At 40.4% G+C, this 18,408-nt stretch overlaps 1 protein-coding gene across 4 annotated transcripts in view; it reads left to right on the top strand.

Annotated features, from left to right (window-relative positions):
• slc16a2 (solute carrier family 16 member 2) overlaps positions 1-18,408 on the top strand; it is a 55,776-nt gene that overhangs the window by 19,354 nt on the left and 18,014 nt on the right. For all 4 annotated transcript variants that reach the window (XM_061786939.1, XM_061786938.1, XM_061786937.1 and 1 more), the window contains 3 exons: positions 8,846-8,990; positions 9,755-10,241; positions 12,226-12,369. In XM_061786939.1, coding sequence (XP_061642923.1) covers positions 8,846-8,990; positions 9,755-10,241; positions 12,226-12,369 — 776 coding nt within the window. The remainder of the gene's footprint in view (positions 1-8,845; positions 8,991-9,754; positions 10,242-12,225; positions 12,370-18,408) is intronic.

Here is an 18,408-nt window from a genome sequence, read left to right as displayed (position 1 = left end):
AAGGACTCAAAGATGGTACGAAATAAGATTCTCTGGTCTGCTGAGACCAAGATAGAACTTTTTGGCCTTAATTCTAAGCGGTAAAACCAGGCAGTGCTCATCACTTGGCCAATACAGTCCCAACAGTGAAGCATGGTGGTGGCAGCATCATGCTGTGGTGGTGTTTTTCAGCTGCAGGGACAGGGAGACTGGTTGCAATCGAAGAAAAGATGAATGCGGCCAAGTACAGGGATATCCTGGACGAAAACCTTCTCCAGAGTGTTCAGGACCTCAGACTGGGCCGAAGGTTCACATTCCAACAAGACAATGACACACAGCTAAAATAACGAAAGAGTGGCTTCAGAACAACTGCGTGTTCTTGAATGGGCCAGCCAGAGCCCTGACTTAAACCCAATTGACCCTTACATTTTTCACTATTTGTTATATTGCAGCGATTTGCTAAAATCATTTTTTAATTTTTTCCTCATTCATGTACACACAGCACCCCATATTGAGAGAAAAAAAATGGAATTGTTGAAATTTTTGCAGATTTATTAAAGAAGAAAAACTGAAATATCACACAGCCATAAGTATTCAGACTTGTTGCTCAGTATTTAGTAGAAGCACCCTTTTGAGCTAATAGAGCCATGAGTCTTTTTGGGAATGATGCAACAAGTTTTTCACACCTGGATTTGGGGATCCTCTCTCATTCCTCCGAGCAGATCCTCTCCAGTTTTGTCAGGTTGGATGGTGAACATTTGTGGACAGCCATTTTCAGGTCTCTCCAGAGATGCTCAATTGGGTTTAAGTCAGGGTTCTGGCTGGGCCATTCAATAACATTCACAGAGTTTTTCTGAAGCCACTCCTTCGTTATTTTAGCTGTGTGTTTATTCATCTTTCTTTCAATTGCAACCAGTCTCCCTGTCCCTGCAGCTGAAAAACACCCCAACAGCATGATGCTGCCACCACCATGCTTCACTGTTGGGACTGTATTGGACAGGTGATGAGCACTGCCTGGTTTTACTGCTCAGAATTAAGGCCAAAGAGTTCTATCTTGGTCTCAGCAGACCGGAGAATCTTATTTCTCACCATCTTGGACTCCTTCAGATGTTTTTTTTTTTTTTTTAGCAAACTCCATGCAGGCTTTCATGTGTCTTGCACTGAGGAGAGGCTTCCATCGGGTCACTTTGCCATAAAGCCCTGACTGGTGGAGGGCTGCAGAGTTGAAAGCTAAAGGTAGGCTGTTAAATACTGACTAGGTTTGTTTATTTTTTATTTTATTTTATTTTTTAAAAATCGAAACCATAAGGAAGAATTCAATTCATACTGTAATATGAGTTTTAGACCATACCCCCCTTTTTGAGAGTGGTGGCTCTTGTCCCTCCTGGCTTAGGTTGGCTAAATAGACTATTTGTAACTACTGTACTAACCTCATTTTGAAACATCATATTGATGCTTATAATAAATTTATAATCTAGTTAACGGCATAAGTAGCAACTTTTTGAACTTTTTGTGGCCGGGGAATAATATCGGTTGTGAAAGTTGTTGTTTTATCGGAGTGGTTTAACTTCTTTATACACTTGTACAACGGTTAAAAATACTAACAAGTATTGAAGCTTTTAGGCAGACCTCTTCCTTACTTACTGTGTTCTCGACACCTTTATCACACATCACTGACTGGTGAGTAATTTTCTTTGACTTTTGTTAGCATTTTAAGTTTTTATACTGGTCTGGCTGTTGCAAAATGTTAAGATGTTAAATGTTAAATGCAAGATGGCGCCTACCAGTGTGGTCGCCTCGGTAACGCGCTCTCTAGTATTGTTTTTGTGTTTTTCGTCCGTCTTTGGAGACCTTACACGACTCACTTACACAAGGGGAGACCTGCTAACCATCAAGGAGTCTACTCCAGACTTTCTGTCACCAACTTTCGAATATCCGCTCAGTTTTTTCCCAGAGTTACTCACCGGAGTGGCGTCCGCGGTTTTCGGCGCATGGAGACGGAAGCGGCGCCACAGAGGGAAGCGAGCCGGCATTCAGGTGAAACTCCGCAAGAGAGGACACAGATTGGCGTTCCCGTCGATCCACCTCGCGAACGTACGCTCCCTACCCAACAAAATGGACGAGCTTCATCTTCTGTTAAAGACACGTAAAGACTTCGGACGTTCCGCGGCCATGTGCTTCACGGAGACCTGGCTTTGCGACGCTGTACCCGATGCCGGCATTATGCTTCCCGGTTTCCACATTCATCGAGCGGACCGCGACATGGAATCATCGGGGAAAACAAAGGGCGGTAGGATATGCCTCTATATCAACGAAAAATGGTGTACGGACGTCACGGTGATCAGCACACACTGCAGCCCGCATTTGGAGTCGCTATTCTTAAATTGTAAACCATTCTACTCGCCACGTGAGTTCGCAACATTCATTCTCGCTGGCGTCTATATTCCGCCTCAAGCTAACACGAACGCCGCATTGCTAACGCTCGCCGATCAAGTCAACGAAATTGAAAAAAAAACACCCCGACTCACCCCTCATTATTCTCGGGGACTTTAACAAAGCTAAACTCAACCACGAACTCCCTAAATACAAGCAGCACATCGACTGTCCTACCAGGGAAAATAATACTTTAGACCACTGCTACACCACGGTAAAAAACGCATACCGTGCTATACCTCGTGCAGCCTTGGGCTCGTCTGATCACTGCTTAATTCACTTAATACCGACGTACAGGCAAGAACTTAAATGTGCGAAGCCTACAGTGAAAACAGTCAAAAAGTGGACAAATGAAGCCAAGATGGAACTTCAAAGCTGCTTAGACTGCACAGACTGGAGTGTCTTTGAAAATTCAGCTGGCAGCCTGGATGAATATACGGACACTGTTACATCCTATATCAGTTTCTGTGAAGAGGTCTGTGTTCCAACAAAATCATTTCGCACATTCAACAACAATAAGCCGTGGTTCACTGCTAAACTTAAGCAGCTTCGCCAAGCTAAGGAGGACGCATATCAGAGCGGGGACAGGGCCCTGTATAATCGAGCTAGAAACCACCTGACGAAAGAAATTAACATTGCAAAGAGGATCTCTACAGCAAAGTTGGAAAAACAGTTTAGCGCAAACGACTCTAAATCAGTCTGGCATGCATTCCAGTCGCTGACTAATTACAAGCGACGATCCCCCCAAGCTGAGAACAATAGCACACTAGCCAACGACTTGAATACCTTCTACTGCAGATTTGAAAAGGACAGTTTCACACCACACACCAATCCGGCCGCACCCGCGACCAGAATCACACCTCTGACCTCTGCGTTAACCATCCATGAACAGGATGTGAGCCGCATCTTCAAACAACAAAAGATTAACAAAGCGGCAGGCCCGGACCACGTGTCTCCATCCTGCCTCAAAGTCTGCGCGGACCAGCTCGCGCCAGTCTTCACTCAGATCTTCAACAGATCACTGGAAATGTGCAAAGTTCCATCCTGCTTCAAACGCTCCACCATCATCCCAGTCCCCAAGAAACCTGCAATCTCGGGTCTGAATGACTACAGGCCTGTCGCTTTGACATCTGTGGTCATGAAGTCCTTTGAACGTCTTGTGCTGGACCACCTCAAGAGTGTCACAGGTCCCCTGCTGGACCCCCTGCAGTTTGCCTACCAAGCGAACAGATCTGCGGATGATGCAGTCAACATGGGACTGCACTTCATCCTAGAACACCTCGACAGTGCAGGGACCTACGCGAGGATCCTGTTCGTGGACTTCAGCTCAGCGTTCAACACCATCATCCCTGAACTCCTTTCATCCAAGCTTCTCCAGCTCAGCGTCTCACCTGCCATCTGCCAGTGGATTTACAGCTTTCTGACGGGCAGGACACAGCAGGTCAGGCTGGGGGAGGCCACCTCATCCACACGCAGCATCAGCACTGGGGCGCCCCAAGGTTGTGTCCTCTCTCCGCTGCTCTTCTCTCTCTACACGAACGACTGCACCTCAGCGAACCCGACTGTCAAACTCCTGAAGTTTGCAGATGACACCACTGTCATCGGCCTCATCAAGGACGGTGACGAGTCTGCATATCGACAGGAAGCGGAGCGGCTGGAGCTGTGGTGCGGCCGACACAACCTGGAGCTGAACACGCTCAAGACTGTAGAGATGATCGTGGACTTCAGGAGGCATCACAGCTGCCCCTCACGCTGTCCAGCTGCCTTGTGTCAACCGTCGAGACCTTCAAGTTCCTGGGAATTACAATCTCCCAGGACCTGAAGTGGGCGACCAACATCAACTCCGTCCTCAAAAAGGCCCAGCAGAGGATGTACTTCCTGCGGCTTCTGAGAAAGCATGGCCTGCCACCGGAGCTGCTGAGACAGTTCTACACAGCGGTCATCGAATCAGTCCTGTGTTCTTCCATCACAGTCTGGTTTGGTGCTGCTACAAAAAAGGACAAACTCCGACTGCAACGGACAATCAAAACTGCTGAAAGGATTGTCGGTACCCCCCTACCCACCCTTGAGGACTTGCACGCTGCCAGAACTAAGACAAGGGCGTGCAAAATCCTCTCGGACCCTCCCCACCCTGGTCACCAGCTCTTCCAGCTCCTTCCCTCAGGTAGGCGCTACCGATCAATGCAAACTAGAACTAGTAGACATTCCAACAGCTTCTTCCCTCTTGCAATCAACTTCTTGAACAGCTAACTTACAATTCCATTACAACAAGCTGGCAATTTTTTGACTTGAGTTCGTTGTCACATTTCTGTATTATGTATTACTCGTGCACTCACTGTAGTTGTCTCGCCGTGCTGCACTATTTGCATATAGTGGCCACTCATGCCAGAGTAGTATCTGCTCCATTTGCACACTGATTGAGGAGTATCTGTAACATTTGCACAACCATTGTCACAGATTATCACAGTACTCGTCACTTTAAACCGCATACACTCCTTGAAGTCTCAGTGCCCTTTGCACAATGGTCATTGCACCGGACTATTGCGATATTAGCCATTCGAACTGAGGACTCTGCATCTTTTTGCACAATTGTTGTTTGTTGTTGTTTTTTGTTAATGTCTTTATGTCTCCAAAGTGTTCTGTAAATTGACTGTCTGTTGTACTAGAGCGGCTCCAACTACCGGAGACAAATTCCTTGTGTGTTTTGGACATACTTGGCAAATAAAGATGATTCTGATTCTGATTCTGATACTTGATATAGCCTTACTTACAGTCCTATGCAAACCTAGCTCTCCTAGCATGAAAGTGTTAGGATAATAACTAAAACAGTTAGAGTAAAAATAAAACAGAAGTGTTTGTTTGGCTGTAGTTTAAGAAAAAACTGTATTTTTCTTCATTCTGAAATCTGAAAAGATATGAGCTCATGACCCTCCCACATGTGCGTTCATGCAAACACGCCTGCTTTTCAACTCCTCTTCATGCCCCAAACATCCTGCTTGAGTATCTCTCATAAATTAAGTAGACATCTAATTTTTCCTGGTAAATGTTTTTAGCAGAGGTGGGGGCAAGTCATTGCTTTGCAAGTCACAAGTCTGCCATGGTAGAGGGCTGCAGTGATGGTTGACTTTCTAGAACTTTCTCCCATCTCCCGACTGCATCTCTGGAGCTCAGCCACAGTGATCTTTGGGTTCTTCTTCACCTCTCTGACCAAGGCTCTTCTCCCCCGAATGCTCAGTTTGGCCCATTGTAGTTTTCCTTTTTAATAAATCTGCAATAATTTCAACAATTCCGTTTTTTTCTGTCAACATGGGGTGTTGTGTGTACATAAATGAGGGAAAAAATGAACTTAAATGATTTTAGCAAATGGCTGCAATATAACAAAGAGTGAAATATTTAAGGGGGTCTAAATACTTTCCGTACCCAATGTAGACAACTTACAAAAAGATTATTTTGTTACCCAGTGTTATTTGTGTATTTACTGGTCATGTAGCTGAATTTGTTTTGTGATGGTGCTTTAATTGAAATGTGCCTGGGTGTAAATTTACGCACGTCCCCAGGCATATGTCCAAGTTGATAAATCCCATATTTTGCATGGTTATCGCTCATACGGATGCTTTATGCACACTTATGGGCATATGCACGCTTGATAAATGAGGCCCCAGATCTGTAGCTTTTACCCCCTTGCACCCTGGTTCAGCCCTGCACTGTGACAATTAAAATCCAAAGATTGTCAACTCGAACGCCTCCATAAGAAAATTTGACTCACTGTACACAAGGACGTGCAGTCATCGTAACCATTACAAAGACTGTTTACCTCAAGCCAAATCTACCAACTACTCAACCGTTATCCATAAAAAGAAACACAACTCCAAGGCACAGTTCTTCCTGCTTAGCAATGTTTCACGACCACCGGACTCATTCCCTCCCACATGTACTCGCTTATTTTCTGTAATTATCTCATTTTTCGATGCAAAAATCAAACTGTTCCATCAGCAACTTCCTCCTGCCTTAGTCCATCCTTACTGCCTCACCTGTCCTACCTGTGGACTCACTTTAAAATTTTCCTGCCATTGACATTTCAGAAATCATCCATCGCTATAAGCCCTCCCTCCACTTGCCAACTTGGCACCCTCCCTACTATTTTGGTAAAAGCTTGCCTCCTGTTCCTTGTCTTCCTCATCACTAAAATTATCCCCTCATCTCTCTCTAGTGATATTCACACAACATTCAAAACTGCAGCCATATGTCCCCCAATACTCAGAAAATAACTCGGTTCAGATCCAAATAATTTCAATAACCTTCGTCACATTTTTCTCATGAATCTTGGAAAATACTATTGCTTCCCAGTTCCAATCCTACCTCACGTCCAATAATCTCCATGCACAATTCCAGTCTGGGTTCCACCCCCTCCATACCACGGAAACAGCACTCAAGATCACAACCTCCTCCTGGCCGCTGACTCTGGCCTACTCGCCATCCTCGTCCTCCTTGATCTAACTAAAGTTTTTGATACGATTTCCCGCACCATCCTCCTGAACAGACATTGGCATTACACATACCCTCCTCCAGTGGTTCAGTTTTTACCTGTCCATACCTAGTCTGTTCAAATTAACTCACTCAAATCCGATCGGCCCCACATTTCATTTGGTGTCCCCCAGGGCTCTGTCTTGGGCCTCCTCATCTTTTTCACCTACCTCCTTCCTCTTGCCAATAGTTTCTGTAAATTCAATTTACGCTTGCAGGGATATCTGGTTGACAATCAAACTGCTCTACCTCTCCACCGAACCCACTGCCACTCTTCCTCCTTCTCCCCATACTGACTGCTTCTGTGAACTCAAATACTGGTTCTCACCCAACTTTCTACAACTCAATAGTTATAAAACTGAAATCCTGCTCATAGGTGCCAAGTCAATGCTAGCCAAAATTGTTGACAGTTTTCCATTACACTTGAAAATTTCCCCCTCCCCTCAGGTTAAGAGTTTGGGTGTCATCCTCGAAAGCAGTCTCTCCTTCAAAGGACACAAAAACATCACCCGGTTGGCATGCTTTCACTCACGAAACATTGTCTCCGTCCACACTGCTGCTGTTCATAGCCTCATCACATACCACTTGGATTATTGTAACACTCTTCTGTTTGGTCTCCCGCACAAGTCACTATAAAAACTACAACTTTTCCAGAACTCTGCTGTCCATATTATCACATGGACCCCTCCACTTACCCCATCACTCCTGGCCTGCAACAATTGGCTCCATCTCCAATACTGCATCAAATATAAAATACTGATCTGCACCTTCAATACCATCAATAACCTCAACCCGCCATAACTTTCTGACCTCCCTCCTTCACTGTTGCCATATAATAATGATAATGATAATGATAATAATAATAATTAATAATATTTTTTATTAGGATTATTTAAGAAGCTAAACATGAGCAGCCTCTGTCAGAACATCCAGGCTGCTCACATGGTTTTTCTTTGGTTAAGCTTTAAGGCTTTGTAAATACTGTACACACTGTGACTTATTTAAAGTGCTATATGTACACACACCTGTACATACGTATGAGGCCTGCAGGCTAACGGTGCTATTTGCTGAACCTAGTCACCTCTGCGTTTGTTGCATTAAAACCACTGAGAAGGGGAATATACGCTTGTAATGTTTTGATGAATTAGAAAAAAATGAACCTGTTTCTGGGTACTGGTACTATGGGTGTATATAATGGCAAAAAGTATTTGAGACTGTGACCTGTGACATGTGACCAGGTTAATTAGTCCATATGGTCTCAGTCTCAGGGAAAGGTGGTGGGTTGTACTTAGAATAGCATGGCCTCTAGGTTCAGGTTGATCAAAGTTACTTACGTTTGCTCCTCAGGTAACTACAGCCAAACAGTTGTTTGTTTGCATTTGAACACTGTCTCTGTGCGTCATTTGGATCACTGTTTTTGTCACTGCATGGACATTGCACCACAGACTGACTTTTATCAACTTTTGGATGTACTTAACCATCATTAAACATTTTTTTTTTTTAATGTGACGTGAATACCTGTATAAAAGTTGCATTGAAATCATATCTATTATCATAAAAGGTAAATCACACAGGATGAGAGGATATAGCACCAACATGTCACTTTTTTTGAAAATTTTGCATGTATAACGGGTTCTTAACTGTTTGGTTCACCTACATGCGAGTTATGTACAAATTATACAAGTGGCTTTTTGTACAGCTTTTTATTCCCAACTCAGTTTTCATGGAAGAAGAAATATCCATATATCCTCATTGTTTTTATGTTTACACACCCCATCTCCTGTGACATGGTTTGATTCGTTGTGGTGCAATTGCAATTGTTTCATTGCATTAATTTTCTTCAGGTGACTTCTACAACACACTCGTTGATCTAATGCAGTCTGACATCATGTCTCCATTATCTCTGTAGCCTGGGTCGGGGCTCTCGCCATGGGGATGATTTTCTTCTGTTCACCGGTGGTCAGCATGTTTACGGACCACTTTGGCTGTCGGAAAACTGCGGTCAGTGGGGCAATCCTGGCATTCATCGGATTGCTGAGTACATCTTTTGCAAAGTAAGATGCAATTGCTCCCTATTCATTAATGTATTGCAGATTATGAATTTGACGTTTTTGGCCGAAAATGTATTCAAAGGCATCCTCTCCTGAGACTTAACCAAATAAGAATTATTTAGTGTTGTACAGTAATGAACAGATAACTAATTTGTTCATCATAGGTTGAATGGTTCGCTGTTTTGCCAGTGTGTGAACCTCTTGTGAACCAGCCATTTTATGTTATTTGGGTGGGTGCGCGCTATAACATGGTCTGCTCTAAAACATGAGACATGCATGGTGCCTGAGGGATCCATTCTAATCCTTGAAATTGAAATATTGGCCTCTGGCATGGATTCCATGGTAATAAATTGTAGTTTTAAAATGTTTTAAATAATTTTCACCACCTGTTAGTTTTCACCGCATGGTAGATGCATGCTGGCATTTATAGGTCCCATGTAAAACACCTACGGCTAATGAGCAGATTAGATTATACTCTAGCAATGCAAAGCAAGCACATAAATTTAGAAACTGTTTAACACTGACTAACTGGTATGTTAAGAGCGGAGGTAAGTTTTTTTCATGTGTGCGCATAAAAAGTTTAAAAAGTGCCAACGTGAGCGTTATGCTCAAGCCAATTAGGAAATATTTTACTATTTATGTTGCACCGTCATGTAAAGTAATAATTTCAAAGTAAATGTTTCCATGAAAGGAATTGGTGGATTAGTGACTGAATCACTCTGTAAAGCCATCCAATTAATTTGTGATTGTCTGTTTTTCTATTTTAGCTCCTTGAGCCTCCGCTATTTCACTTATGGAATACTGTTTGGCTGTGGATCCTCCTTCGCTTTCCAACCCTCTTTGGTTATCCTTGGCCACTACTTTCGCCAGCGCCTGGGCCTTGCAAATGGGGTGGTGACGGCAGGTGCCAGCCTCTTCTCCATGGGTCTTCCGGTTTTGCTGAACAAAGTAGTGGAGCCGCTGGGACTCAGCAGAACCTTCCAGATACTAAGCTTATTTATGCTTGTGCAAGCCTTACTGGCGCTAACATTCAAGCCATTGCTACCTGCTGGACCCTGCATGGGACCAACTGGCCCTGCTAAGTCCCATGTCCAGGCAGGGGCGACTCCTCCGAGCGGAAGCTGGTGGCATAAGGTATTGGCGGGGATCAGAAAGTACTTCAACCTGCGAGTGTTTCACATCCTCACTTACCGTGTGTGGGCATTTGGAGTTGCTACGGCTGTACTGGGCTACTTTGTGCCTTATGTCCATCTGGTAAGAACATTGCGCTCTTGTTCCATTGCATACTTTATTTTTCCCTGCCTCAATATGACTCATAAGAATAATTCCGTCTGTACCTTCCTGATTGCCATTTTCTGTGCCTTGTAGAATAAACATATTTTCATGTTGTGCTTAAACATGGTCCTCTAAGCAGTTAAGGGTGGGAATTGATAAGAATTTACTGATTCTGGTTTCATTCTCGATAATACTTATCGAACTGATTACGTTTCACTTCTTTCATCGAGTCTCATTAGGTGAGGGAATGAAATACAGTGGAACCTCACTAAATTGGACTAATAGGGGCAGGGGGTCGTCCGCTCTAGCCGATTGTCCCTTTACATTCAAGGACTTTTTTTTTTTGTGGCCATATGCACTCATATTACTGTACAATACAAAATTATTGTTTTGTACATTTTTCATGGCCTAAAGCACCCAGTACAGTACAAATGTGTTGTTCTGTACTTAAATAAATATAAAAAAGCTTGAAAATGTTTGACAAATTGTAAACTTTCTCCCAACTTACCACGTTGGTTTGCTTGTTCATGGTGACATTGTTGACGTAGTCATGGTAGGCAAATTGAGGCCGGTCGCTTTCATGAGCCGCGACGAATTAGTGTGCTTCCTAAGCTGTTTCCATAGACGACCGGCTTGACAAAATAAATAAATAAATAAATAAAATAAAAAACTATTACTGTACCAAAAATAGCATTTACCAGACTCCTGTGACTGTTTCGTATTCCTGTGAGTTAACACTGCTGCCATGCCGCTCTCTCTCTGTGCAGTTCTCTATTCACAATAGACATTAGACAGAGCCATCATCACCATGCCCTGGGAATGTGCCACATTCAACATGGCCGGCACATACGCACGGGAGGCACATCTTATTGTTGGATCTAGTCGTATTGTATACTCTATTTGTGACCCAGAAATACGTCAGTCCCACAGCGCCAGTAAACAACAGCGGCCAATTCTGGAACTATCAGAGTTTGTCAACTGCAGTTTAAGTGATATAGTATATCAGTGATATCGAGGTGGCACTGTAACACAAATAGGTTTTATTGAGGGGATTTTAGCAATATTAATGCATGTGATAGACTTGGAGAAACCATAGTATGGTGGATAAAAGCAGGGCTTGTGTAATCACATAAATTTTAAATATTTAGTCCCTCACCTCACTTGGGAAATATGGAGATTGAGAGCATTTATGTCAGGGTTTTACTGTATGGAAAATATTAATTTTCTGTTGGCTTTGGGACCTGAATGTGTGCTGGGTACACAAATAGTGAAGATCAGACATGTTTATGTCAGTAGCATTGTACTGTAATAGGTTTATAAGAATTGCTCTTAAACCGTGGCTTCTCTTATATTTATAAGCGTAGTAACATCCAATTACAGTGCACTTATTTCAATTCATACTTTAATCTAGAAAATGTAACTAATTATTGAGGATGCAGTGTAAAACTGCAGCACAGAGCTGTGAAGTTGATACCCTTGTATCCAGATTTCGGATGTTTCAGCAACGGCCTCCCTCTGCCAGACCTGTTGTTTCAGGCCCAGGCCCAGATGTAAACACATCCCCGGTCTTTGTAATGGCTTGACCATTTCAGGAAACCTATCCTGTATGGCCTCTCTGTATCCTGAAACATGCCTATCCTATGGCCATTCATGCATAACAAACTGTTCAAACGAACGCAAATAGTTCAGCGTGTTCAGGAAAGAAATCAGAGGGTGGCTTCGTGTTTTGGATCTGATTTAGGAGTGTGGCTGAGTTGCTGGCTTCTGACCAATATATACATATACACATACAGTATATTCCTGCTACGCTGTTCCAAAAGTTAACATTTGGGTTATTTCAGGACATTTTACCGAGTGCATAATCTACTTCTTAAGTATAGAACAAAACATGATGTTTTCCAGAAGGTTGTGTGACATTTTGTTAGTTTTCTGTAGCACCGACCTGGCTCAATCTGTATGACAGATCAACTTTGTCGAGGAGCGGTTCAAGGGGGCCAAGAAGGAATGGGTACTCCTTGTGTGTATCGGAGCGTCATCAGGAGTGGGACGCCTCACTTTCGGCAAAGTTGGGGACCTAATTCCTGCTCTGAAGAAGATCTACATGCAGGTGAGGAAATGAATGACAGTGGAGAGTTTGAAGCCAGTGACTTTGCTTCATGTCTTTTGTCATGTCCTGTCTGGAGCCTTGAACATTTTAGTTTAAATTTAAACTGTCGCAGCTTGATCAGTAATCGTATCTAACCAGGTGGGATACATTGTGTTTATTCTGAGTATATATATATGAATATATATATATATATATATGAATATATATGTATATATATATATGAATATATATATGTATATATGTGTATATATATATATGAATATATATATGTATATATGTATATGTATATATATATATATGTATATATGTATATATATATATGAATATATATATGTATATATGTATATGTATATATATATATATGTATATATGTATATGTATATATATATATATGTATATATGTATATGTATATATATATATATATATATGTATATATGTATATGTATATATATATATATATATGTATATATGTATATGTATATATATATATATGTATATATGTATATGTATATATATATATGTATATGTGTATATATATATATGTATATATGTATATATATATATATGTATATATGTATATATATATATATATGTGTATATGTATATATATATATATATGTGTATATGTATATATATATATATATGTATATATGTATATGTATATATATATATATATATATGTATATATATGTATATATATATATATATATGTGTATATGTATATATATATATATGTGTATATATGTATATGTATATATATATATATATATGTATATATATGTATATATATATATATATATGTATGTATATATATATATGAATATATATATGTATGTATATGAATATATGTATGTATATGTATATATATATGAATATATGTATGTATATATATATATATATATATGAATATATGTATGTATATATATATATGAATATATGTATGTATATATATATATGAATATATGTATGAATATATGTATGTATATATGAATATATATATGTATATATATATATATATATATATATATGAATAAATAAAGAACAATAAATACAAATAAATCCAGCCATGGCTAAGTACATTGACTGTATTGTCTATTAAATATATTTGTTAAAAAAAACAACCTCTCAATATTCTGACATGTAGCAAATATAAATAATGTTGGTATCCTAATTGACTTAAAACAGGAAAATATTAGTCTGATTTCATGTCCGACGGGGAAAAAATACAAACATACTGAATCTGCTGTTCCTGCTGTACGCGCCTTGGCCTCTTGGGGGTAGTGTGGTGCGATTTGGGGGTAGTGTGGTGCGATGTATGCATTGAGCTGCATATTACAATAAGATAATAAAAGAGTTGAAGAAGAAAGTCACAATAAGACTTTATTAAACTTGTTTTTCACAGATTAGGAAGAATATTCTCTCATGGGTATTGTGACCGTATATTGTCTGTCTGTATGTGTTACTACAGCATTTGTGTAAATATTCGTTATTTGAAGGTAAATCTCTCCTGTGATCTAATGCTAATGTTAGCTAGCCCGTCAATAGGGGTTTCCATTGACTGGTAGCATAAGCTGATGATTTCTAAAATGATCCGTATCTCGTATTTAAATCTTCAATATTAGTAATTCTTTTTGTTGTGCGTTTAGTTTTACAGTAAATTCTAATTGGGTTGTCAATAAACAGCTTAAAGCACACTTAGGGAAGGCAGAAGAACATGCGTCACACACTTGCTACAAGCAACATAGGGTGCGGTTGGGGTGCGTTTACAACGCAGGAACTTGCACACACAACCCACGCCCCTGTGCGTTAATAGTTTTGCTTCGATTATAATATTTTTATGATTGTTAGACGCCAACATCGAAATAACAATTAAATTTCAGCCCTACCTGGGAGTGCCCCTTTTAAATCGCCAAAATCGATATGCCGCCATTGTCTTGGTGTGATGTCATAGAGAGAACTGGAGATCAGTTGGGACAGTCTAAAACGCTTAATGTGAAAAAGCTTAATGTCGCGTAATGTCCGAAAATTGTGATAATCATCACCAAAATGTGTCTACATCTCTACTCACGTCCACTTCAACCTCTGAAAATATCAGAACAATAACCCCAGTATTACAGATGCTATCCACCTTAAGCCTTTTCCTCTCCAGTCGCTCACTATACAGGAGAGAAAAATCCTGGCCTCGCCTGTGTGGAGTTTGCATGTTCTACCCGTGCCTGCGTGGGTTTTCTCCGGGTACTCTGGTTTCCTCCCACATCCTCAAAACATGCATGGTGGGTTAATTGAAGACTCTAAATTGCCCGTAGGCATGAATGTGAGTGTGAATGGTTGTTTGTTTATATGTGCCCTGCAGTTGGCTGGCAAACAGTTCAGGATGTATCCTGCCCACAGTTAGGTGGGATAGGCTCCAGCACTCCCGTGACCCTGGTGAGGATAAGCGGTAGGATAAGCGGTACAGAAAGGGGACACTGCATAAGCAAAATATATGTTCAAACTGATACTTTTTTTTCTCTCAAATATTCACTCATTTTGAATTTGACGCCTGCAACACGCACGAAAAAAGCTGGAACAGAGGCATGTTTACCAATGTGCCATGTCACCTCATTCACTGCCATTGACGGCTGTTGAATTCAAATATTCATGTTAACATGGTGGACTGGCAGTGAATGAGGTAATCAATAAGCATTTAGGAACTGAGGACACAAATTGTTGAAGCTTTGCAGTTGGAATACTTTCCCATTCTTGCTTGATTTAAAACTTCAGTTGCTCAACAGTACGGGGTCTCCGTTATTGTCTTTTGCACTTCAGAATATGCCACGTTTTCAATGAGAGATTACGTGCACTCTTTTACTATAAAGTCACGTTGTTGTTTCACCTACAGAATGTGGCTTGTTCATTGTCGTGCTAAAGTAAGCAGGGACGTCCCTAAAAAAGACGTTGCTTGGATGGCAGCACATGTTGCTAACTTTTGTACCTTTCAGTAACAATGGTGCCAGAATCAGAATCATCTTTATTCGCCAAGTATGTCAAAAACACACAAGGAATTTGTTGGAGCCGCTCTAGTACGACAACAGACAGTCGATCGACAGAATACTTTTGAGGCACAAAGACATTGAGAAAAAAAAAAAACAGTCACTGAGGAATAAAAGGTTGCAATCTGGTAATGCCGGTACAATTTTTTATTTATTTTTGACAATTTTGCAAAAAGATGCAGAGTCCTCTAGCAATTAGAGCAATTTGAAATGACCATTGAGCAAAGGGCGCTGAGACTTCAAGAAATGTATGCAGTTTAAAGTGACTAGTATTGCGATAATCTGGGACAATGTCGATTGTGCAAATGTTGCAGATGCTACTCAGGCACATGAGTGGCGTGTATTGGTCAACAACAGATAAGCAAACAGTGCAGCGTGGCGAGACTACTACAGAGAGTGCACGACTAATGTATAATTGGCCCAACAGAAATGTGACAACAAACCCAAGACAAAAAATTGGCAGCATGTTGCAATGGAATTGTAAGTTAACTGTTTAAGAAGTTAATGTCAAGAGGGAAGAAGCTGTTGGAATGTCTGCTTGTTTTAGTTTGCATTGTTTGGTAGCGCCTACCTGTGGGAAGGAGCTGCAAGAGGTGTTATACAGTTACCCAAGCGATGGGCACGAACACACCCCCATACCATCACAGATTTTGGCTTTTGAACTTTGCGCTGATAACAATCCAGATGATCCTTTTCCTCTTTGGCCTGGGGGACACGATATCCATGATTTTCCAAAGCAATTTGAAATAAGGACTCGTAAGACCACAGCATACTTTTTCCACTTTGAATCAGTCCATCTCAGATAAGCTCAGGCCCAGAGAAGCCCGCTGCATTCCTGGGTGTTGTTGATATTTGGCTTTCGTTTTGCATGGTCAGGTTATAACTTGACCATTTGTAGATGTAGTGACAAACTGTGTTAACTGACAATGGCTTTCTGAAGTGTTCCTGGGCCCACACGGCAATATCCTTTACATAATGATGCCGGTTTTTAATGCAATGATGCCTGAGGAATCGAAGGTCATGTTCATTCAGTGTTGGTCTTCGACCTTGCCGTTTACATAGAGAGATTTCTCCAGATTCTCTGACTCTTCTGATGATATTATGGACTGTAGGTTAGGCTTTACACAATCAGGATTTTGGGGGCTGATCACCGATCAGCGAGTTTAAAAAAATCGATAACCGATCACTGATCCGATCACAAAATGGCGCAATGTGTCTACTTAAATGCATTGTTCATTTACTGTATATACTTGCGTACTTAATTGCAAAAAAATTATATTTCAAATAAATAATGTATCTTTGTTCATCTATTTATGCCAGTGAGGCATAGTGACGGACAAATGAATGGTCTTCTATTAGATGGCAGGAAGTACATACAGTAATTAATATATCCACTTTTTGTGAAATTTTTGTTTGTTGGTGTGCCGTGAGATTTTTCAATTGTAAAATATGTGCCTTGGCTCCATAAAGGTTGGAAATCACTGCTCTCGTCAGATCATGTATTGTAATCAGTCGGGCAAGAGGCGGGGTACACCCTGAACTGGTTGCCAGCCAATCGCAGGGCACATATAAACAAACATTTGCACTCACATTCACACCTACGGGCAATTTAGCATGACAGAAATAATGGGTGATAACTTACTGTAATTAAATTCTTTTATTGTAATTAAATTAGTTCACAAGCACTAAAACATTAGAGCATGATTAGACAGAACACCTGCATGTTCGCTTACAACCGTTAGTGCTAGCACTAGCTTGCTAGGCTACATAACGTTTTGTTGCCTGCTTGTGAGCCATATCGTATTAAAAGTATGTGAACATACCTCAAACAAGCCTGAAATGAACGCCCTCTCCTGAGCACCGGTGACCACCGTTTTCCCCCATTTTGTTCTTATAAACACATGGCGCGATCCATTATTGTTGTCATCGCCATGGTAACGAGTGTATCCATTCGCGTTTGAGTTGACAAGATGAAGCCCAGTGATCGTAAAAAACGGGATGCGAGGATTGTATTGCAGTACTGTAACAGTGCAATCGGGAAAGACCAAATTTGATGATCCACTCATTACATGTTGTCTGTGTCAGACGTGTTGTCTGTCCCACACCGCCGAAATGTTTTTTTTAAATTACTTTATTGGTTCTAAAATATTCACAATACTACGTCAAAAGACACGCGACAAGGGTAAAAATAAACCAGCTTTTGGATTCAAATATACTGCACACGATGGCGTCACGGAGTAAATGTGTTTTGCGGAGCCGATCAATGACGTCATTGATTGGCTCGGCGAATTCTGACATTAAAGCTGATCAGCCGATCAGCATAAAATGCTAATTATTGGCCGATACCAATCAGGCCAATCAGATCGGTGTAAAGTCTACTGTAGATGATGAAATCCCTAAATTCCTTGCAATTGTACGTTGAGAAAATTATTCTTAAATTATTCTTATTATTGGACTACTTGCTCTGAATTTAGACGAACTATGATAATATATATATATAAATATTATATATATAATATATATTTATAATATATTCATAATATATAATATATATTTATAATATATATTATATAATATATATGATATAATAATAATACTCATATATATATAATATTATAATAATAGAATTGATTGTTTATATATATATATATATATATATATATATATATATAATATTAATTTGCTATGCTATGTTGCTATTTGCTATGGACAGTTGTTTACAAAGTGATCAACCTCACCCCATTTATACCAAAATCATGACACTCCCCTGTTTCAAATTGATCCTGTTCACCTGTAGAATATTCCAGAAGGGTCTTTTTGAGCATTCCTTTTTTTGGAACGTGTTGCTGGCATCAAATTCAAAATGAGAGAATATTTGCAAAAAAACAATGTTCATCAGCTTGAACATTAAATATCTTGTCTTTGTAGTTTATTCAATTGAATACAGGTTGAAAAGAATTTACAAATCATTATATTCTGTTTTTATTTACATTTCACACAACGTCC

Source organism: Phyllopteryx taeniolatus, chromosome 10 (assembly GCF_024500385.1).
Source record: "Phyllopteryx taeniolatus isolate TA_2022b chromosome 10, UOR_Ptae_1.2, whole genome shotgun sequence".
In the NCBI taxonomy this organism is placed as follows: Eukaryota; Metazoa; Chordata; class Actinopteri; order Syngnathiformes; family Syngnathidae; genus Phyllopteryx; species Phyllopteryx taeniolatus.
This window is presented reverse-complemented; position numbering and strand designations above follow the sequence as displayed.